Here is a 24,185-nt window from a genome sequence, read left to right as displayed (position 1 = left end):
TTATCTTTGGTGGTGGGAAGTTTCTTAATGTACCTCTTCTTGGTACCCGGGGTGGAATCAACTATAACCCGGAGCTTGCTTTGCGACAATTTGGTTTCCCGATGAAAGATAAACCCATCAATCTTGCTACGGCTCCTTACTTCTTTCACTACTCCAGTGCTCCCACGGGAATTAAAGAGGATTTCATAAGCTTCGGAAGAAAGAGGTGAAGCATATGGGTGTAAGGTCCGGTATTGCTCATGAAGCCTATACACAGTGGGTGATAAACCAAGCTGAGGAGATTGGTATGCCTTACCCCTCTATGAGATATGTGTCTGCATCTGTTCCTACCATGCCTTTACCTCTACTCCCACCTACCCAGGAGATGTATCAGGAGCATCTAGCTATGGAGAGTCGGGAGAAGCATCAGTGGAGAGCTAGATACTATAAGGCTGAGAACTTGATCATGACTTTGGATGGAAAGGGTGAGCAGCAGACTCATGAGGTCTTGACACTGAAGAAAGAGTTAGCTAAGGCTAAGAGAGAGATTGAAGAGAAAGATAGGATGCTTATGAGGGACTCCAAGAGGGCTAGGGGCGCCCGTGACTTCTATGCACGATACTGCAGCTATGAGTCTGAGTCTGAGGATGATGCTTCCACTTCCTATGCTTGAGGATTTCTTTTCCTGTTGTTATTTCCATTTGTTCATGTTGGATTTGTCTTGTAAAACTATATGTTAGTTGTTTGATTCCCGTTTATGTTAATTGTTGTTTAGTAATGTTTACGAGTTCATAATTTGTCTAGAACCCTTCGATAACCTAAAAAGAGTCTTTTTTGCATATACATCAGCACATTTCATGCATCATATGCATTCATTGACCACAAAAAACTTCTCTCGTGCTCATTGCCTCCTGGTTTTGTCCGCCGCAGTCTGAAAAGTGGCTCGTGTTCGCAAAGTCTACCAACCAGATAGAATTCATCAGACAAGATTTCACAAGAGAAGGATAATGGCTAACTTTGAAGAAGAGAATGCTCAGCTCCGTGCCGAATTGGCTGCTATGAAAGAAGACTTGGCCAAGGCTCATGACGCTATGTCCGCTATGATGGCTTCACAAGAACAGCCAGCCACTTCTATTCCAGTTACTGCTGAGGTGATTCCGTCTATCCCACTATCTACTGTGGCTACTGATGCTCGTTTTGTTATGCCCAATGGGCGTCCTTATGGCCTCTCAGCTTACTACTCTCCTAATACTGCTGCTGGTGTCTCTGGTTTTGCTGGTCAAGGACAGATTCCTGTGTCTGCTGCTATGCCTCAGGTGACTACTGTTGTTACCGACCCTATTGTACATACTGTGCAACAAGTGATTGATATTGACACTCCGCGTGGACAAGATCCCGCAATGGAAGCTATGAAGAGACAGTTGAGGGAGTTGGCTGGAGAACTCCGTGAGGTCAAGGCTAGCCGGGGAAACAATGGTGCTCCTACTAAAGCTCGCGATCTATGCTTGGTGTCCCGATTTGAGGTTCCTAAGAAATTCAAAGAGCCAGAATTTGACAAATACAATGGAACTTCTTGTCCGCACAACCATGTTATCCGGTATGTCCGAAAGATGGCTAACTACGCCGACAATGATGCACTAATGATCCACTGCTTTCAGAGTAGCTTGACAGATGATGCAGCAGATTGGTACACTAGTTTGAGCAAAGACAACATCCATACTTTTGAGGATCTGGCTGCCGCTTTTGAGAGTCAATATGAATTCAATACCCGTCTGAGGCCAAATAGAGACTCTCTTAAAGCCTTGTCTCAGAAATCAGATGAAACCTTCCGAGAATATGCTCAGAGGTGGAGAGGGGCAGCTGCCCGTGTTTCTCCTCGACTTAATGAGGAAGAGTTAACACAGACATTCCTGAAGACTCTGAAGAAGGAATATAAGGAGAGAATGATAGTCTCTGCCCCAAACAACTTCTCTGATATGGTTACAATGGGAACCCGTCTAGAAGAGGCTGTCCGAGATGGTATTATTGTCCTCGAGAAAGGTGAATCATCAACCAGTGCACCAAAGAAGTACGGTAATGGTCATCACAAGAGAAAAGAATCTGATGTAGGGATGGTGTCTGGTAACCCGTCTGCAGCAGCCATGCAACTACCTTTGCCCTATCAATACATGCAATACTCTCAACATCCTTTCTTCCCACCATTCTACCAACAATATCCTCTGCCACCGGGTCAACCACCAATGCCCGTCAATGCTATCCCTCAGCAAACACAACAACAGCCTCCTGCTCAACAGCAACGGCAGCAACAACAGGGTCCCCGACCCAAACCTTCTTTTCCAACAATACCAATGCGGTACGGTGAGCTACTCCCAACTCTACTGGCCAAGGGACACTGCGTCACCAGACCAGGCAAGCCTCCGCCTAATCCATTGCCTCCCAGGTTCCGACAGGACCTAACATGTGAATTCCATCAGGGTGCTCAAGGCCATGATGTTGAAGGTTGTTTTGCTCTGAAATATATTGTGAAAGATCTGATAGAAAAAGGACGGTTAACTTTTGAGAATAGCGTTCCTCATGTCCTTGACAATCCGCTTCCGAACCATGCTGCTGTCAATATGATTGAGGCTTTTGAAAGGATTCCCGTTCCTCAAGAGGATCCCATGTTGGATGTCCGCAATGTCGTTACTCCCTTGGTACCTCTACATATCAAGCTCTGCCAGGCTTATCTGTTCAAACATGATCATGATTCTTGTTCAGAATGTCTGCAGAATCCTATGGGCTGTTGTGTTGTGCAAAATGATATCCAGAGCCTGATGGATGACAAGTACTTGATTGCCAGTGATGTATGTGTGATTGTGCCAGTATTCCATGACTCTCCTGTTGAAAGTGCATCTCAGGTAAAGAATGTTGAGCCTTTGGTAATCAGGCTACCTGGTCCAGTATCTTATACCTCTACCAAAGCAATTCCCTACAAATACAATGCAACCATGATTGAGAACGGAGTGGAGGTGCCTCTCGTATCCCCAGCTACAGTTGATAATGTTGCTAGTGAAGTTACAACTCTGAGAAGTGGAAAAGTCCGTCCACCCTTGTTTCAAAAGAAGGTGGTGACACCTATTGCCACGGTAACTCCACCAGTTGCTCCTCCTGTTGACAAGAACACCGGCCCAGCAGGCCAATCTATTGAAGAGTCCAATCTGGACGAAATCCTGAGACTTATCAAGAAAAGTGACTATAAGATTGTTGACCAGCTGCTACAAACTCCTTCAAAGATATCCATCCTGTCTCTGCTCATGAGCTCTGAGGCTCATAGGAAAGTGTTAATGAAGATACTCGAGCAAGCTTATGTTGACCACGAGGTCTCTGTGGATCAGTTTGATGGGATAGTGAGTAATATTACTGCCTGCAACAATTTGGGGTTCGGTGACGATGAGATCCCCGAAGCAGGGAAACGCCACAACTTGGCTCTACACATCTCAGTACATTGTGGATCTGACCTGATATCCAACGTATTGGTAGACACTGGATCATCTCTGAATGTAATGCCCGAATCCACGCTAAGGCAATTGAGCCATCATGGAATTTCTCTGAGGGGTAGCAGCTATCTGGTTAAGGCCTTCGATGGATCCCACAAGGATGTTCTCGGGGAGGTAGACTTGCCAATTACCATTGGTCCTGAGACATTCCAAATTACCTTCCAAGTCATGGACATCAATGCTTCCTACAGTTGTCTCCTCGGAAGACCGTGGATCCACGACGCTAGAGCAGTCACTTCTACTTTGCATCAGAAGCTCAAGTTCATGAGGAATGGTAAGATTGTCACTGTGCACGGTGAAGAGGCATTTCTGGTTAGCCAGGTATCATCTTTCTCTTGTGTTGAAGCAGGGTCCGCTGAAGGGACATCATTTCAAGGATTGACTGTTGAGGGTGCAGAGCCCCGGAGGGCTGGTGCTAGCATGGCTTCACTAAAGGACGCCCAGAAGGCTGTTCAAGCAGGGCAAGCTGCTGGCTGGGGCAAAGTGATTCAGATCCTGGAAAACAAGCGTAAAGAGGGCCTTGGATTCTCCCCGACATCTGCTGTTTCAAAAGGAACTTTCTACAGTGCTGGGTTCATCAATGCTATTACTGAAGATGCTGCTGAATGTGGTTATGTGCCTGCCTTTGTTATACCAGGAGGCACTGTGAGAAATTGGGAAGCCATTGATGTTCCTTTAGTCATGCATGCTTCCATGTAATGTGTCTTGTTGCTCATGTTTTCTTTGTTTTCAAAATAACAATTCTTTCGCTCTGCCCAAGGCGAAAGTGATATCATTGTAAGGGCATGTTTGTTTCGGCATTGCCGTTATCAATAAAAGTTGTCGTCTTTCTCACGACTCTTTGTTTTTTTACTTTCTAGTGCCTTTTTCTTGGAAATAATGGTAATGCCAGAAAAAAACCAAAACATCTGTATTTTCTTATTAATTTCAAAAATCTGCATGAAAAACTTTTTCTAAAATCATCCCAATCATATTATGCAGATTGAACCATAATAAACCCGTTGAACACAGTGACCCTATGGTTCATCCAAATTTTGAATTCCCTGTATATGAAGCTGAAGATGAGGATGATGATGAAGAGATACCATATGAGATCACTCGACTGCTTGAGCAAGAAAGAAGAGCCATTCAGCCTCACCAGGAAGAGATTGAGCTTATCAACCTGGGTACTGAAGAAAACAAGCGAGAGATCAAGATTGGTGCAGCACTTGAGCCAGAGGTGAAAAAGAAGATCATTCAGCTTCTACATGATTATCCAGATGTCTTTGCATGGTCCTATGAAGATATGCCGGGACTAGATCCCAAGATTGTGGAACATCGGATACCGACAAGACCTGAATGTCCTCCTGTCAAACAGAAATTGAGAAGGTCTCGTCCAGACATGGCTCTTAAGATCAAGGCTGAAGTGCAGAAGCAAATTGATGCGGGCTTCCTCATGACAGCTGAATATCCTGAGTGGATTGCCAACATCGTACCAGTACCAAAGAAAGATGGGAAAGTTCGAATGTGCGTGGATTACAGAGATCTGAATAAAGCTAGTCCAAAAGATAACTTCCCATTGCCTCATATTGATGTGCTTGTTGACAGTACTGCTCAATCCAAAGTATTCTCCTTCATGGATGGTTTCTCTGGCTATAACCAGATACGAATGTCACCTGAAGATAGAGAAAAGACGTCCTTCATTACTCCGTGGGGAACATTCTGTTATAAAGTGATGCCATTCGGCTTGATAAATGCTGGTGCTACCTATCAAAGGGGTATGACCACTCTGTTTCATGATATGATTCACAAAGAGATTGAAGTATATGTGGACGATATGATTGTGAAGTCAAGTGATGAAGAGCAACATGTTGTGTATCTGAAAAAGATGTTTGAAAGACTGAGAAAGTACAAGCTGCGGTTGAATCCTAACAAGTGCACATTCGGTGTACGATCCGGAAAGTTGCTAGGCTTCATTGTCAGCCAGAGAGGCATTGAAGTTGATCCTGACAAAGTCCGAGCCATCAGAGAAATGCCGGCCCCTCAAACTGAGAAGCAAGTCAGAGGTTTCCTCGGACGTCTGAATTACATTTCAAGATTCATATCTCACATGACTACTACTTGTGGTCCAATTTTCAAATTGCTCAGAAAGAATCAGCCTGTTGTATGGAATGATGAATGTCAGGAAGCTTTTGATAGCATTAAAGAATACCTGTTGGAGCCACCTATCCTTGTCCCACCAGTGGAAGGAAGGCCTTTGATTATGTATCTGTCAGTGTTAGATGATTCAGTGGGTTGTGTCCTCGGTCAACAGGATGAGACTGGTATGAAAGAGCATGCTATCTACTATCTGAGCAAGAAGTTCACCGACTGCGAGACTCGGTATACGATGCTTGAAAAGACTTGTTGTGCTTTAGCTTGGGCTGCCAAACGCCTGCGTCATTATATGGTGAATCATACCACTTGGTTGATATCCCGAATGGATCCAATCAAGTACATCTTTGAGAAGCCTGCTGTTACTGGAAAGATCGCACGTTGGCAAATGTTATTGTCCGAATATGATATTGTGTACAAAGCTCAGAAAGCAATCAAAGGAAGTGTCCTTGCTGAGCACCTTGCTTGTCAACCTCTTGATGATTACCAGCCGATTAAGTTTGATTTCCCTGATGAGGAAGTTATGTATCTGAAGGCAAAAGACTGTGAAGAGCCACTGATCAATGAAGGGCCAGATCCCAATAGCAAATGGGGATTGGTGTTTGATGGAGCTGTTAATGTTTATGGTAAAGGAATTGGAGCCATCATTGTAACCCCGCAGGGGCACCACATTCCTTTCACTGCTCGAATAACTTTTGAATGCACAAACAACATAGCTGAATATGAAGCATGCATCTTGGGCATTGAAGAAGCCCTTGATCTGAGAATTAAGCACCTTGACATCTATGGAGATTCTGCACTTGTTATTAACCAGATAAAGGGTGAATGGGAGACTCATCATGAGAAGCTAATCCCTTACCGTGACTATGCAAGACGTCTGTTGACATACTTTACCAAGGTTGAGCTGCATCACATCCCTCGGGATGAAAATCAGATGGCTGATGCTCTTGCTACTCTGTCTTCCATGTTTCGTGTCAATCACTGGAATGATGTGCCTGTAATCAAAGTGCAGCGTCTTGATAGACCCGCTCATGTGTTTACTATTGAAAATATGCCAGATTAAGCTAATGAAGATGTGAATGACAAAAAGCCTTGGTATTACAACATCAAACAATTCTTGCAGAATCGTGAATATCCACCTGGTGCTTCCAACAGGGATAAAAAGACTTTGAGACGATGGGCTAGTAGATTCTTTCTGGACGGAGAAATCCTATACAAGAGGAACTATGACATGGTCTTGCTGAGATGTGTTGACAAACAAGAAGCTGAGAAGTTGATGCATGATGTACATGATGGTACTTTTGGGACCCATGCTTCGGGTCATACTATGTCAAGAAAACTGTTAAGAGCCGGCTATTACTGGATAACCATGGAGCGGGACTGCCACAAACATGCTAAGAGATGTCACAAATGTCAAATTTATGCTGACAAGATTCATGTGCCTCCACACGCTCTCAATGTTATCTCTTCCCCATGGCCTTTCTCTATGTGGGGCATTGACATGATCGGAAGAATTGAACCAAAAGCTTCCAATGGACATCGTTTCATTCTAGTGGCAATTGACTATTTCACCAAGTGGGTTGAAGCTGCCTCCTATGCAAATGTGACCAAGCAAGTGGTTGTCAAGTTTATCAAGAATAATATCATCTGTCGATATGGTGTTCCCAACAAGATCATCACTGACAATGGTTCCAATCTGAACAATAGCATGATGCAAGCTTTATGTGAAGAATTCAAAATTGAACATCACAACTCTTCTCCTTATAGACCTCAGATGAATGGTGCAGTTGAGGCCGCTAACAAGAACATCAAGAAGATTGTTCAGAAGATGGTCACTACTTACAAAGACTGGCATGAAATGCTGCCTTTTGCCTTGCATGGTTACCGTACTACGGTGCGCAGTTCGACCGGGGCAACTCCTTTCTCTCTTGTGTATGGTATGGAAGCAGTTCTCCCTCTGGAAGTGGAGATTCCATCTCTTCGAGTAATCATGGAAGCAAAACTAACTGAGGCTGAATGGTGTCAAAGTCGGTATGATCAATTGAATTTAATTGAAGAGAAACGTATGAATGCTATGGCTCATGGACAGTTGTATCAAGTGCGAATGAAGAATGCTTTTGACAAGAAAGTCCGACCTCGAGAATTCAAGGAAGGCGAACTTGTATTGAAAAGAAGGATAAGTCAGCAACCCGACCCAAGGGGCAAGTGGACACCTAACTACGAAGGTCCTTATGTTGTCAAGAAGGCTTTCTCTGGTGGTGCTTTGATTCTTACACACATGGATGGTGTTGAACTCCCAAATCCTGTTAATGCCGATATAGTCAAGAAATACTTCGTCTAGAAAGAAAAGAACAGCGTGGTAGGTCGAAAACCCGAAAGGGCGGCCTAGGCAAAAATGCGCTTCCCGGTGGATCGAAAACCCGAAAGGGCGATCCAGGCAAAAGTTAGGGACAAAAAAAAATGAATATGAAAAAGCTCGCTGAGATTGTACGCAACTCAGGCAAGAATGAGCGCCTCGATGAGCCGAAAACCCGAAAGGGCGGTTCATGCAAAAATGAGGTTGACAATAAAAGACAAGTAACTATCTCTGGCAAATCACCATCACCCCTTGGGACATCTGCAACTGTCAATGATCGTCTTCATCAGAGGCTTCTGTACTTGCGAATTCAAAATTTCTATGAAATGTAGCGGTCATCGTGTTCAATGTATCACCAACCAATAAAATTACCATTTTCCAAGCTTTGTAAATCCGTGAAGCCATGCCTTTGGCTGACTTTCACTCTTCTACATCAATTTGAGCCTTTCTATTGTTTGAAACTCTATTTTTCTTTCTACTTTCAATGCTATATGCAAAACATTTTCTGTCTATTTTGATAATGTTAATGTCTGAAACAAACATTTTTGAAAATTGAAAAATCTTTTTCTGTCTATTTTGAAAGCAAACCTGAGCAATAAAGTACATTTCAATGAAACATGCATGAATGAATGAATGTCAATGTCTATTTCAATACATGTTGCAAGCAGGTTACTCCCCAGGATGATCTGTGGTCAATGGCAAGAATGAAAAAACAGAATGAAAGTGAAAAAAAGTGAAAAATGAAAATAAAGAGCTCGCTAAGTTGAAAACCCGAAAGGGCGGCTTAGACAAAATGAGCACCCCGCTGATTGACAACCTATGAAGGCAAATCAGGCAAAAATGGGGCAATGAAAAGAATTTATTCCCCGGTGAATCGAAAACCCGAAAGGGCGGTTCAGGCAAAAGTGGGGTTTGAAAATGAATAATGAAAGAATGAAATATTGAAAAAGCATTGACCACAGATGCGAACATCCAATGTTTACCCAGCACTGACACGCCTAGCAACGGCGACCTGTATCCAAGGACTTTCCAAGGGTCCCTCCTCTACAAGTTTTATTGCCCTCAGCCATGGTCTTGATACGTCTCTCAAACGACGGTCTCTCCAAAGAGGTTTTCCCCTGTGAATATGTTGCAGCACGAGCCACTACGTGCCCAATCTTCCAATGTTTCGTCTGCCTTTGTGAAACTTCTCTGTCAAACTGCCAATCAATCATGCATTTCAGGCATTCATACATGCATAATCATGCATTTTATGTGCTCATACATCCGATAATCTTGCTATACCATACATACATGTTGCATATCCAACTGTCAACTGTCAAACTCAATTCCAACTGTCAATTTCAAATCCAACTGTCAAATCCAATTCCAATTGTCAAATTCGAAGCAATTTCCAATTTCAATGTCAAACTGTCAAATTCGAAGCAATTTCCAATTTCAATGTCAAACTGTCAAATTCGAAGCAATTTCCAATTTCAATGTCAAACTGTCAAATTCAACTCAATGTCAATTGTCAAATTCGATGCAATCTCAACCTTCCAATCTCAATTCCAAACCATGTCAAATGTCGAATTCGAAGCAATCTCAACTCCAATAACAATGTCAATGTTGACATCCAATGACAATGTCAATGTCAATCTCCAATTCCAATGTTGACATCCAGTGACAATGTCAATGTCAATCTCCAATTCCAATTCCAATGCTAATCTCTAATTCCAATTCCAATGTCAATTTCCAATTTCAAATCCAATGTCAATGTCAATGTCAAATGTCAAATGTCAATGTCAATGTCAATGTCAAATGCAAATGTCAATATCCAATGTCAATGTCAAATGCAAATGTCAAATGTCAATGCCAAATGTCAATGTCAAATATCCAATGTCAAATGTCAATGTCAAGTATCCAATGTCAAATGTCAATGTCAAATGTCAATGTCAAATATCCAATATCAAATGTCAAATGTCAATGTCAATGTCAATGTCAAATGTCAATGTCAAATATCCAATGCCAGTGTCAATGTCAATGTCAATGTCAATTTCAATTGCCAAGCCAATGTCAATGTCAATGTCAATGTCGATGTCAATTCTCAATTCAAATCAATGTCAATTTACTCTTGGGCCAACAAAAATGGTCATGTCTACTTTCAAATTAAGTCAATGACAATTTACCCTCAATTGGTATCTTGTTAAACCAGACTTTCAATTTGTATCTTGTTACTGGTCAAGCGCCAGGTTCGATCCAAAAAAGAACCACTTGTACCTGCTTATATACCTATGCTTCCGGACAAACGGCAAGTTCGATAGAACAGTTTGTACCCAGCTTATGTTTTGTTATCGGTCAAACGGCAAGTTCGATAGAACAGTTTGTACCCAGCTCATGCTTTGTTATCAGTCAGACGGCAAGTTCAATCTGAAGAACAGTTTGTACCCAGCTTATGCTTTGTTATCGGTCAAACGACAAGTTCGATCTAAGAGAACAGTCTGCACTCTCCCACATGATGTGGTGATAATCCAACAAGCAAGTTCGATCCAAAGAAACAGCTTGTATCAACCCTTTTGTCTATGTCTCCAGCCAAACGGCCAGTTCAATCCAAAAGAACAGTTTGTGTCTGCCTATCTGTTTGTATCTTCAACCAAGTGTCAAGTTCGATCCAAAGAACAACTTGTATCTGCCTATATGTCTATGTTTCCGGTCAAGTGCCAAGTTCAATCCCAAGAACAGCTTGCACCCATCTCTTGTTTTGTGTTCCTTGGTCAAGTGGCTAGTTCGACCCAAAGAACAACTTGCACCTTATCTTCTACTCCCTGGTTTGTCTACCCTATCAATGTCCACCTGAATCCCCAGTGACATGACAGGTTCCATAGACTCCAGTTGTTTGTCTTGCATTCATAATCAAATATTGCATAGCATTCATAATTTTGGGAATCTGAAAGCGTATTTTTATGTCCAAAAGCAGTGCAAATGTTAATATTTAAGTATCTTCGTCCCGTCAACTCTAAGACTTCGTCTCTTGACTCTCCGGACAAAGAAACTTAAATAGGGGCAGCTGTTATACCCTAATTTTGGACCTAAAAATACTAATCAATCTCTCCTTTCTTGCATTTCAAGTCATTTGAACTGTCTTTGATCAATTGCATCTTTCTCTGCATTTTTTATTTCAATTTTATTTGCAAAATTCACATACAAGGGTATTTTAGTCATTTCCTGTGTCAAATTTCTCTCAGTCTTTCAAAATTTTGTTTGAGTCCTTTCAAGTAGTGTGAATAAGCCTCTGTTTCATTCTATGTCAAAATCCATTTCAAAAATTGCATTTGAAGCCATTTTGAGTCAGTTTTGCCCCTAGGGGCATTTTGGTCATTCCAAGTGTTAAGTCACTGTTTAAATCCTAAAAATTGTCTCTGAGTCTTTTAATTTTACTTGTGTAAGTCTTTGTTTCATTTCTCTGTTAAAAATCCATTTTAAATTTGCATCTGAGTCATTTTCAGTCGTTTTAGCCCCAGGGGCATTTTGGTCATTTCACACGAAATTTCGGCAGAGAGGTACTTTAAAGTACCTCATTTAGGCCATTTGTTCGTTTTAGTCCGTTTTGTCAGTTTTAATTGTTTCACTTTACGTTATTTTCCGGTTACCAATTTTAATTCATTTTATTTTATTTTGTAGTCCTAAATTTCTAAATTTGCATTTTTAGCCCATTTTGTCCATGTCATTAGTCCAGTACATGTGTCAGTCTCTCATTTGTCCATCTGTCCAAAAGTTTGTTACAAGGTCCAGCGCCACGTGGCAGTATTCTATTGGTCCAGGAGCTACACTTGGCAGCCTATAAAAGGCTCCAATCATTGCAGATCCATTCATCACATTACAACTCATCAAAAACACCTTTACTTTTTCTCTCTCCACCCAAACGAATCAAAACTGCAAGAACCAGTAACAAATTCTGGAAAAATCGAAGAACATTGAAGGATGAAGATGAATCTTCATCTTCAAGCTCAATCAAAAGCTCCAGAATTCTAGTTTCAGATTCATGTCACCTGCACAAAATCACAAGCAGTAACAAATTCAAGAACACAAATCATCATCACCGAATTCACAGAAGTCACATCCACATCAAAACAATTCGTGAATCGTCCATAAACAACAACAATTCACAAATTCCAATCTCAGTTTCTGCGGCCACAAAATCAAGCACCAGAATTCCAACAAATCGAAGCAAAAACGACGGAACAACTTCGAATCGAAGGAACAGGGGAAAGAAAGAATCAGAACCAAGTCAAAACGGTAATTCGTGAATCATACAAGAGCTAGTAGCACGAAGAAGAAAGAGATCGGTCTACACTTCGCAAGATCCAAAGGATCCTTGACGTGTTCTTCTCGTTTCGTCTCCAGTCTCCAAATCAAATTCGAGGTAAGTCCCTTCCTATTCTCTCTTTGTTTACTGGATGTTTTTGTTCGTTTGGATTCTTGTAGATCTAGGGCGTTGCTTCGTTTATTTCGAAAATCTAGCTTCAGAAATGGATAGAGGAGAACACGAGGAGCAGTTTGATGTAAAAAAGGTTATAAGAAAACGCTCCGGTACGGTGGCGCCACCGGCGAACCGCCGCACCGGAGCTTGCTCCGATCGTCTTCTCCGATCTTTCTGATCGGTCTGCAACTAGAGAGAAGGGAGAGAACGAGGACTTAGAGAGAGAAAGATTGTTGGAAATGAAGGTTTGAACCGGTTCAGGTTGTTATATACTTCCTTGAACCGGTTCGACCCGATCCAAGCCCGATCCATTCCCTTTCTAAGCCCACTACCACGTCCACACTGCAGTATTGCTAAGTACACACCCCTGTTTCCTGCGTTCTTGCTGAAAAATTGCTCACTGCACCCCCTGTCTTGCCTAAGAATTCTTTAAAAATTCCGTAGATTTTTCACATGTTTGTTAGTTTTTTTTTCTTGACCTTTTTGTGATAGTTTGGTGTGTTAAAACTCAAGAAAGATACATATAGTATTTTCTTGTTAATTCGTCTACCTTTTTTTTGAAAATTTGTGAAGCATTTGTGTGTTTTTGAGTCCAAAAATCCTTTAAAAAAATTCTAAATCTTTTCCTATGTGTTCTTGATCATTTTCTTGATATTTTTTTTGTGATCTTGTCATATGTTGAATCTTGGTTAAAAATGTGTGATATTTTCTTGACAAATTGTTTGCTATTTTTGTTAAAAATTGTGAAATTTCATGTGTTTTTGTGTTTAAAAATTCTCTAAAAAATCCTAAAAATTTTCATACATATTTCTTATTAGTTTTGTGGTATTTTTGTGATAATTGTTGCATATTGAAGTTGGTAAAAATATATGTGGAATTTTCTTGTGATTTTATGAGGCTTTTTGATAATTTTTTGTGAAATTCTTGCATGTTCTTGATCCCAAAATCTTGCTATGGCATATTGACCCTTGATATGAGAATTTACAATGTGTATGCCTATGATTTGGTGCTGTTCTTTACTGTTTTGGAGTTTGGTTTGTTAGTTTCTTGTTTTACAAGTCATGTAAATAATTGTTTGTGGAAATGAAGTGGAAAATATGCCTAAAAATATGCTATGAGGTATGGCTTGATAGGTCCTATTGATCTTTGTATTGGGACTGAAATAAAACTCTTTGGGAACTTGTTAAAATATGAGGATTATAGGTCTTGTTCAAGCCTTGCATTATTGGTGAATCTTTAGGCCTATTTTGCATTATTCTTGCTTGTTTTTATGTTAATTTTCTTACTTTTGTCATGATAGCTTTGCCTTGCTTTATATCTTGTGCTACTAACCATTTGTTCATTGTTTCATATTCATCATAAGCATCTTCATTTCATCTCATATTCATCTCTATTTTCTTTCTTGCAATTCAATTTGTGCCAAAGTTAGAATGTAAACACTTAGGGGTTTTGTAATATCTTACTTCCATGCTTTTAATTTGCTTGGCAAAGAGGCCATAGAATGTATCTAGGGTATGATGTAAAGGACAATGGACTCTAATGATGTACACCGACACAAGCACCGACACATGCACACACACCACTATAGCTAGAATATGCATGTTTAGATGTATGTTTAGGATTGTATGTTTAGATGAATGCCTAGGACTTATACTTAGAAAAAACCAATTTTCCAAACAAACGTGAACAACTTCACTCAAACCTTTTCCAAATAAACCTTGGGATCCAATATCCCATTGTATTTTCTTTTCTATTTTCTTAATCAAATTTCAATGAAAATAATCAAACTTTGACTTCTTTTGCAAATCATTAATCCAACCTCACTATTTCCTAATCTCATGCCCTTGAGGCCTCTTTCTATTCTTCAAAATCCATTTTCAAACTTAAAATCAACCAACAAAAACAAAAACATTTTTTGAGAGAGAACTACGGTGGATTTGATCCCTTAAACGGGTACGTAGGCAAGGAATCAAAATTCCTTCAATTCAACTAAAATAAAAATCCAAAAACATTCTTCTCCCTCCAATTCTTCACTTAGTAACTTTTAGGTGTAAATAACATTTTCAAATAGCATTTAAAAATAAAGCGCGCGCGTAGAAATTAAAGACGGTTCCTATAGGTTACTATAGTCGTTATGGGTGCCTAACACCTTCCCGTAGCGAAAATAACTCCCGGACCTCGATTCTCAAGGGTTTTGCTTACTTTTTCCCTTCCCAAGAAAAAATAAGATATCACCGGTTAGAAAGGTTCAAACGTAATCAATGTTTGACACCCGAAAACCAAGATAAAACAGTGTGTGCTTAGTAAAAGTTCTTGTTTATGTTTATTGTGACGTTGAATCACTTAATACAATGTTCTCTGGATTATAGTGGGTTATTTGGCTGAAATTATTAGGAGTAGCACGCTAAATTATGCAGAAAGCAGTTCCGTAGTATCTAGCATGTTAGAGCTGAGTGTGGTTTGTGGTCAAGACATTTGATTTATGTATTTAGTGCGAGGTGCTGGCATAACTTTTTCAATTTTGGTTTTGTAGTGCAACTCTAGAAATATTAGTTTTCTAAATCATGTTCTGGTTAGCACTTAGTTGGGGTTAGGATTTTATGTTTTGCTTTATAGTAAAAATTGTCTTTTTGTTCTTTCAATGAGAATGCATTCTTTATTTTTCTAGCTTAAAGATCTTTGAATAAAATTTTGGGTTCTATATTTTTACAGGATAGCAAAGGCTTTGGACAGTTGTAGTGCTAGCACCAGTGACATTATAAGTACCACAGAGAGGCTCAAACAAGAACTTGAAACTACTACGCAAAGACAAGTGATTGTGACATGTTTCTTACGTGATTATCAGCTCTCCCCTGAAGAGGTTTGAATTATTGTTTGATGTTTTACCTGTTATTGACCCATGGCTCTGTGAATCAAATAAGTGTATTATATTCTTGCTTAAAATTAATTGTTGATCATCTGTAGATAAATGCACTTAGAGACGAAGATCTGAATGAAAACTTTTTCAAGGCACTATCTCATGTGCAAGAGATTCACGCCAACTGTAAAGTGTTGCTTAGGACACATCATCAGGTAATATTCTTGTCCTCTCTATCCCCCATATTATATGTGCAATTCTAAACCTGATATCCGAAATCTAGACTCTCAATCCAAAATACCAATTTGATTATGAGTTTACTTAAGTGGTAGTTCTGCTAGCTGGACTGGAAGTTTCTGCAAATTTTGAAATATCATTAGGGTTGATTGCGAAAAAGACCTGTGTTATATCTAGAACTTAGATTATCCATAGATATTCTTGTGTAATTGGAGAAGAAGGTTTGGCAGATGTCTGGGATCAAAATGAAAATCTAATGGCTGCATAAGTCCTGTATTCTTTATTCATGATTTCGCATCAGTTAATCCTTAGGCCAGAAATGATGGTACTGGTTGGATAACATCTCCACCTGAACAGCGACTTTAGGATTTGAAATCCTAAGTCACAAGTTTACTTGAGTCACAGACCACTTCCATTATTACTAGCCATTGTTGGTTTGAAAGAGGTTACATGTCTTGTTTTTCATAGTGTCAGTCTCAAAACAAGGATCACAAGGTCATAGAGTGAACTTGCAACCAAGTGATCTCTAGGATAACTGGCAGAAAGAGGCCACATTTATGTGGATAGTGTCCTCAATCTATTGTAAAAATTACTCTAAATTAATTTGGCTAATAGAAATATAAATAATCTGCCCCCACAATCATCAAATTAGAATATATGTATCCGTAAGTCAATATACTGTAAAAAGTAATCTAATGTGCAGGAATCTCATGATTAGACTTCGTGAAACAATTTCTTAGAAAAAAATTACCTTATTTTTTCTTGAGAATAACATACTTCTGTTACTTGATACTATCTCCGACTCTCCGTCCCTAAATATAGGACCCTGTTGGCTAAATTCTTTTCTTGAGGATAGCATATCTCTGTTACTTGATACTATCTCTGTCCTTAAACATAGGGTGGGGCTCCGCTTGTTGAATTACGGAAATTAAAAAAAAATGGTTGCAGTATTAAATTTCTTTACAATTTGTATTGTTTTTCAAAGTTTTCCCTTTAAGAGAGAGAGAATTAATATTAATCTTCCTATCATAGCACTTATTCTAAGGTAAGGATAACTATTAACTACAATAGATAGATCTGCAATGGGTCTGACCCTTCCCTGTACTCTGCTATTGCATGAGATCTATAGCACCAGGTTATTCAAATTTTTTGTCTAGGTAGTCAATCCCACCTAGTGGGATAAGGTTTGGTATTTGTATAAATTATTGAAGCAGCTGTGTCTATTTCTTCTGGTCAGCAATTGTTGTATGTTCCTTTTACATCAAAATTTTGGCTTTGTATTGAACTTGGAAATTTTATTTGCAGCGTGCTGGTTTAGAGCTAATGGATATGATGGCGGTGTATCAAGAAGGAGCTTATGATCGCCTATGCAGGTGAAGAATCATCTACTTAAGCTCATATGGCTAGAGTATGCTTTCTTTTTCATCCATGTGATCGCACACACATGTGCGTGTTTATGTGTGAAGTGTGAATTTTTAACTTTGTATTTACTATTGATATAAATGCCAAAGATATATATTTTCCATTTGATATTCTTAAAGTTCTTACAAGTTGTCTTTCTATTGAGATCTGATTGGCATGGTAGTCACAATCACAATTTACTTAATGAACAGTTTATTTTGGCATATACCAATCAGATCCCATGCAAAATTGTTTTATGCATTAAGTGGGTGAAATCGCCTGGGAAAATCGCAATAATCGTTGGAATCTTCGATATTTTGCGATTCTGCATCTCAGTTTTGCAACCATTTTGTAGTCGTGTTGCATACGCAGTCTCTTTTTCCACCTTGTGCGCAAGTTTTGCCTCAATTCCTCTTCTCACTTGTTGTGCAAAAGTCACTATGCAACTTTCTCTCTCCCTCTCCTATGTATTGCGTATCCAAATTCCGCCTCTTCTTCTTGTTGTTGTGTGAGAGTGTGGCTCCTAGGTTATTTTTGGTTGAAAGGGCTGTAGGGTTGGAAAGTGGGGTGAGAGTAATATTGGGTTGCGGGCCCAATTCAATTCAATTTTGTGACTCCTAAATTATAACATTCACATTCTTTGTTGTTACGTATTCATGATTATAGGTTGTTACAAAACCATTAGACAGTTAGTTTGGTTTCGCATAGAACACTAGCAAAACCATTGAACCATACTTATGGTTTCAGTAATAGTTTTTATTTAAAACCATTTATCAATAATAATTTTCACTATTCTTTTATTTTATGTACCATTTGACAATTATTTAATAGGTTATAAGTGTGTACTATTAAGTGGTTACTTAATAATGATTTTAATGTTTATCACATTTTTTTTATTACAAAACCATTAGACACTTATTTTGGTTTCACATTGAAAACTATCAAAATGTGTACTATTAAGTGGTTACATTGAAAACTATTTTTAATAAAATTGAACATTCTTGGGCCAAAAATTAAATAAAATGAATGGTATACTATGATAGATACTATAAAAAGACAACCAACTGATTATGTCACTTTTCGTAGAAACTCGAGAGGTTTAACACGAAAAACAAACATAAAATAAAGCAAAAGTATGTTTTCTTTTTCTAGAAGATAAATTGTTTAAAACAAATTAATAATTTCATTTAAAATCCTTAGGCAGTTATTTTGGTTTCACATGGAACACTATCAAAACCATTTAACTGTACTTATGGTTTCAGTATTTCATACCCCTAATTTTAGTAAAATTAAATTAAATTGAACATTATTGGGCCAAAAATTAAATAAGATGAATAGTATAATATGATAGATACTATAAACAACTAGTATTATTGAGAATGTTGTGATGAATTGTGTTGTTTATGATCAATCCGGTTCGGATCTGGTGTTAGCATTACTCACGGAAACCATTTTCACTGCAAAATGGTTTTTGAGTCTAACTAACGGAAACCATTTTCACTGCAAAATGGTTTTGTAGTACAACTCACGGAAACCATTTTCACTGCAAAATGGTTTTGGAGTACAACTCACAGAAACCATTTCCACGGCAAAATGGTTTTTAAACCAACTCACAGAAACCATAGTCATAGCAAAACCATTAGACAATTATTTTGGTTTCTCATAGAAGACTATCAAAACCATTAAACCATAATTATGGTTTCAGTAATAATTTCGGTGTATAACATCTTAATCATTATTCAAAACCATCTAGCAATAATAATTTCATTAAAAACCATTACACAATTATCTTGGTTTCACATACATGATTATCAAAACCATTAAACCATAATTATGGTTTCAGTAATAATTTCAGTGTATAACATGTTAAACAACGTTCCAGTAAAGAAACTCATAATCCATACTCATTTCTCTCTCTAACTCATAAAAAGCTTATTCAAAACAGCTTATTTCGTGCAAAATAGCTGTTTTGCACAAATAAACTGTTTTGTATAAATAAGTTGTTTTGAATAAGCTGTTTTGCACAAATAAGCTATTTTGTATAAATAAGTTGTTTCGAATAAGCTGTTTTGTATAAATAAACTATTTTGAATAAGTTGTTTTGCATAAATAAGTTGTTTTGAATAAGTTGTTTTTTAACATGAAATCGGAATAAGCTATTTTGTATAAATAAGCTGTTTTGCACAAATAAGCTGTTTTGTATAAATAAGTTGTTTTGAATAAGTTGTTTTGCACAAATAAGCTATTTTGTATAAATAAGTTATTTCGAATAAGCTGTTTTGCATAAATAAGTTGTTTTGAATAAGTTGTTTTGCATAAATATGTTGTTTTGCATAAATAAGTTGTTTTGAATAAGTTGTTTTTTAAAATGAAATCGGAATAAGTTGTTTTGTATAAATAAGCTGTTTTGAATAAGTTGTTTTGCACAAATAAGCTGTTTTGTATAAATAAGTTGTTTTGTATAAATAAGCTGTTTTGCACAAATAAGTTGTTTTGTATAAATAAGCTGTTTTGAATAAGCTGTTTTGCACAAATAATCTATTTTGTATAAATAAGTTGTTTCGAATAAGCTGTTTTGCATAAATAAACTGTTTTGAATAAGTTGTTTTGCATAAATATGTTGTTTTGCATAAATAAGTTGTTTTGAATAAGTTGTTTTTTAAAATGAAATCGGAATAAGTTGTTTTGTATAAATAAGCTGTTTTGAATAAGCTGTTTTGCACAAATATGCTGTTTTGTATAAATAAGTTGTTTTGAATAAGCTGTTTTGTATAAATAAGCAGTTTTGAATAAGATGTTTTGCACAAATAAGTTGTTTTGTATAAATAAGGTGTTTTGCACAAATAAGCTATTTTGTATAAATAAGTTGTTTTGAACAAGCTGTTTTGTATAAATAAGCTGTTTTGAATAAGCTGTTTTGCACAAATAAGCTGTTTTGTATAAATAAGTTGTTTTGAATAAGCTGTTTTGCACAAATAAGCTATTTTGTATAAATAAGTTGTTTCGAATAAGTTGTTTTGCATAAATAAACTGTTTTGAATAAGTTGTTTTGCATAAATATGTTGTTTCGCATAAATAAGTTGTTTTGAATAAGTTGTTTTATAAAATGAAATCGAAATAAGCTGTTTTGTATAAATAAGTTGTTTTGCACAAATAAGCTGTTTTGTATAAATAAGTTGTTTTGAATAAGTTGTTTTTGTACAAATAAGCTATTTTGTAAAAATAAGTTGTTTCGAATAAGCTGTTTTGCATAAATAAGCTGTTTTGAATAAGTTGTTTTGCATAAATATGTTGTTTTGCATAAATAAGTTGTTTTGAATAAGTTGTTTTTTAAAATGAAATCGGAATAAGTTGTTTTGTATAAATAAGCTGTTTTGAATAAGTTGTTTTGCACAAATAAGCTGTTTTGTATAAATAAGTTGTTTTGAATAAGTTGTTGTGCACAAATAAACTATTTTGTATAGATAAGTTGTTTCGAATAAGCTGTTTTGCATAAATAAGCTGTTTTGAATAAGTTGTTTTGCATAAATATGTTGTTTTGCATAAATAAGTTGTTTTGAATAAGTTGTTTTTTTAAAATGAAATCGGAATAAACTGTTTTGTATAAATAAGCTGTTTTGATTAAGCTTTTTTGCACAAATAAGTTGTTTTGCATAAATAAGCTGTTTTGAATAAGCGGTTTTAAAAAAAAGTGATCCTAATAAGTTGTTTCGAATAAGCTGTTATGCATAAATAAGCTATTTTGAATAAGTTGTTTTTTAAAATGAGATCGGAATAAGCTGTTTTGCATAAATAAGTTGTTTTGAATAAGCAGTTTTTTAAAAAATCATTATAATAAGTTGTTTTGCATAAATAAACTATTTCGAATAAGTTATTTTGCATAAATAAATTGTTAAGTAAAAAATTATAATATGGGGCTTTATTAGGCCCACAAATAAATAGATTTTATAGTGGGCTTACTTGGGGTGTAGAAAGCAATTATGTTGGGTGTAGAAAGCAATTATGCACGGTGCATAAGGATCTCCTTATGCACCATAACCACACCCGGCGGTGGGATTGGTCCCCTCGGATTAGTCGGTTTTCAAAAAAAAAAAATGTGTTTGTTACAGTTTTAAAAAAAAATTACACTACAACATTTTTGGCTTTAGGCAACGAAACTTTAGCCCACGTCCGAAAAACCGTTGGGTATGGTGTAATATGCCACGGATTTTTACGCGTTGACAGGTTTCAATACTTTTTTTTTTGACCAGCTGAAAACCGTTGCCTATACAAATATGGCTACGACTCTCTAACCGTGGGAATAGCATACCCGTTGCCTATTCCCTATAGGCTACGGATTTTGTATGTCGCTATACAAACCACAATCCAAAAGCGTGGCTTTTATTTTTTTAATAGGTTGCATCTAAAAAAGCGTGGCACAAACTCCTTCTGACCACAGTTTTGGTAGATATTACGCCACATGTATTAACTGTTGCTAATAACATCGTGCCCAAGAAATTGCCCTTTTCTTTTTTAGTGATTCCTTCTTTTTCCATTAATAATAAAATAAAATAGAAAGTGTATCTATGTTTTAAGTTTAAATTCCTTGCATTTTTATTATAATTTAACATTGGTGCCTGCACTTTTTAAAATTTTGCAATTGGTCCTTCTATTTAGACCACGTTAAAAAAACAAAACTAACAATGTGTCACGTCGAACAATTATTACACACCACGTGACACATTAAAAGACAATTTTCAAAATTAAAATATTCCAAAATTTTTGGACCTTCCACTTTCGCACTTTTTTATATTGGTCCTTACACTTTGGTATTGATCCTAAATCTTTTTTTTTTAGAAAAATCTTTCAATAATATAATTATGTTTAATAATAAATTATTATTTTGTTCATTAATTTTATTAATACGAATTATAAAGAATAACTAAAATAATGAACATAATAATGATAAAACATAATAAATAATAAATATTGGTATAACGTGGGATAAACTATTTATCTAGTATTGGTATAACGTGAGATAAACTTTTCAATTAAAATGATCAAAATAAATAATAAATATAGACAAGGTTTAATTTTTTTAAAAGAGATTTTAGATATATTTTTGGTCTCTATAATATTATGAATTTCCTTCTTAAAAGAAATTGCTTCGACTTTTAATCACTTTAAAGTTTTTCATCACCGCTTTTAATCCATACTTTTCAATCAACTCATGTATGCATCATTTGAATTTTTTTAGTGTGTTTGCAGATTATAATATTACTACGAGAATCTCTCCAACAAATTTAATTTTTAATAAAAAAGAATTAAATATTAATTTTTATGTTTTTGGCGCTTAATTTTTTTTATTTGATTCATTTTTGGTTAAAATATTAATTTTTTTTGGTAGAGATTATTTTCTAGGACCAAATGTGTGGACTAAGTAATTTTTGTTGACTAAAAGTCGAAGAAATTTTTAAAGTGAACAAAACAAAAAATTGAAGGTTTAACTATAGTTTTGATCCCTCCATTTTAAAATCACATAGTTTTGGTCCCTCTTTCAAATTTTGAAATTAAAAGTAGTGATAGTTCCACATCGTTGGATCTTATGACACGTCATCTAAAATATGTCACATCAACAATTTTTAATTTGTAAAAAAAAAAATCAATTTTGAGTTAAAAAATATTAAAAAAGGGACCAAAATTGCGTTTATAGCATGGCCTATAAATTTTTCCTCTTAAGCTTACCCTTATTTTTTTATATTAAAACTTCGTTTATATCCTTTATAATTGATCGTAATTGACCAGAAGGTTACTGTCGAAAATGGGTGAGTGGTTGCTTTAACTGGAACAACGGAGGATGCATACCTGCAAACACTCCGACGTTCAAGTCAGTGTTGTGTTTAGAAGAGGGGGCTAGGGGAATAGATAGAATCTTACCTTAGGGACTGCTGAGAGGCCCTTTATATAGTGTGGAGGTGCAAGAGCCGTTATAAGGCACACATAGGGCTTCAACAGTTACAGATTCGTGGGAACCATAACCGTCAAGCAAGATTCGCGGGAGTGTGAGGGGATAAGTTACCATTCAAGATGGAATAGATACTCTTTTTGCTACGAGCACCCCCCAGGCCCGAAAAAGGGCTTACGGAAATGGGTATGTGAGCATTTGCTCGATCTAGAACAATAATTATAACTTATTATACTTTAAATATGGAACATATGACATCACAAATAAGCTATGGTAAAATGAAACACTCATTTACGATAAATAAATAAAATGACATTACAAAAACAATCCAAATAGTTCTTTCTTAAAAAAATCAAATAGGTGACAACAAATTTAAATGAAAAAGACAATCAAAAGATCTATTTCATTAAAAAAAAAAACAATATCTTTTTTTTTTACCTTGACATATTATTACTATGTTTAATTTTTTTTTATAAAGTATAAACACTTAAATGATAATTAAATAAATATAAAATAAATTTTAGTACATACAAATTAATTTATTAGTAATATATAAAAAAAATTAAATTAATAATTTTAAACTATTAAATACTAAGATCGGTTATATGATATGAAATAGGTCTCTTATAACTTAACCAATGTCCCGAGTTTGTATCCAGTCTTAGGCATGAAGCATCGTTAAAACTCTTATAGAGAGTTTATCACTCATTTTGGTCCCACAAGATTAGATAGATTAATCTCTGCGGTTACGCACACAAAAACTCTTAGAAAAAATTCGTCACTCATTTGGGTCCCACAAGACTCGAGAGATTACTAATTGGTTTAGTTTTGTAACAAAAAAAACAATTACCCATTACCAATTTCAGGATAGCACTTGGGTGACATTGTGGTTGTTGACATTGTGACATTGGCCAACCACAATGTCACAAGTGTCTTTCTTCTTTCTCTTTCAAAATATTTTTTTGTTTCTTTATACACTTGTGACATTGTGGTTGGCCAATGTCACCAATGTCACCTAACACAATGTCACCCAAGTATTATCTTCAATTTCGCCGTATAAAATAATTGGTTTAGCTTTGTAAATAAAAAAAGTATAAATAATAATTTAATAACTACAATTACCAACTACTTTCTAAAATTTCTAAAAAAATCAATTATCAATTATGCCACGTGTATGGTGTATGTGAATAACCTTTAAGCACTAACACGTGAGTGTTTGGAAAAAAAGCACTAACACCTTTTAGAACAAAAGCACTAACACGTGAGTGTTTAGAACAAAAGCT

General features: G+C 36.6%; 1 protein-coding gene across 1 annotated transcript in view; it reads left to right on the top strand.

The window, feature by feature from the left end:
* The window catches only part of LOC146937835 (conserved oligomeric Golgi complex subunit 6-like), a gene marked incomplete at its 5' end in the record, with an annotated part of 29,541 nt that extends 12,454 nt beyond the window's left edge, over nucleotides 1–17,087 (top strand). The window contains 3 exons of the mRNA XM_085751938.1: nucleotides 15,176–15,323; nucleotides 15,428–15,535; nucleotides 16,863–17,087. Of these exons, the coding sequence (XP_085608064.1) occupies nucleotides 15,176–15,323; nucleotides 15,428–15,535; nucleotides 16,863–16,934 (328 nt within the window). The remainder of the gene's footprint in view (nucleotides 1–15,175; nucleotides 15,324–15,427; nucleotides 15,536–16,862) is intronic.
* Nucleotides 17,088–24,185: the final 7,098 nt, after the last annotated feature.

The sequence above is a fragment of the Medicago sativa genome, chromosome 3 (genome assembly GCF_051527215.1).
Source record: "Medicago sativa cultivar Bolivia chromosome 3, Bolivia_mono, whole genome shotgun sequence".
Classification (NCBI taxonomy): Eukaryota; Viridiplantae; Streptophyta; class Magnoliopsida; order Fabales; family Fabaceae; genus Medicago; species Medicago sativa.
This window is presented reverse-complemented; position numbering and strand designations above follow the sequence as displayed.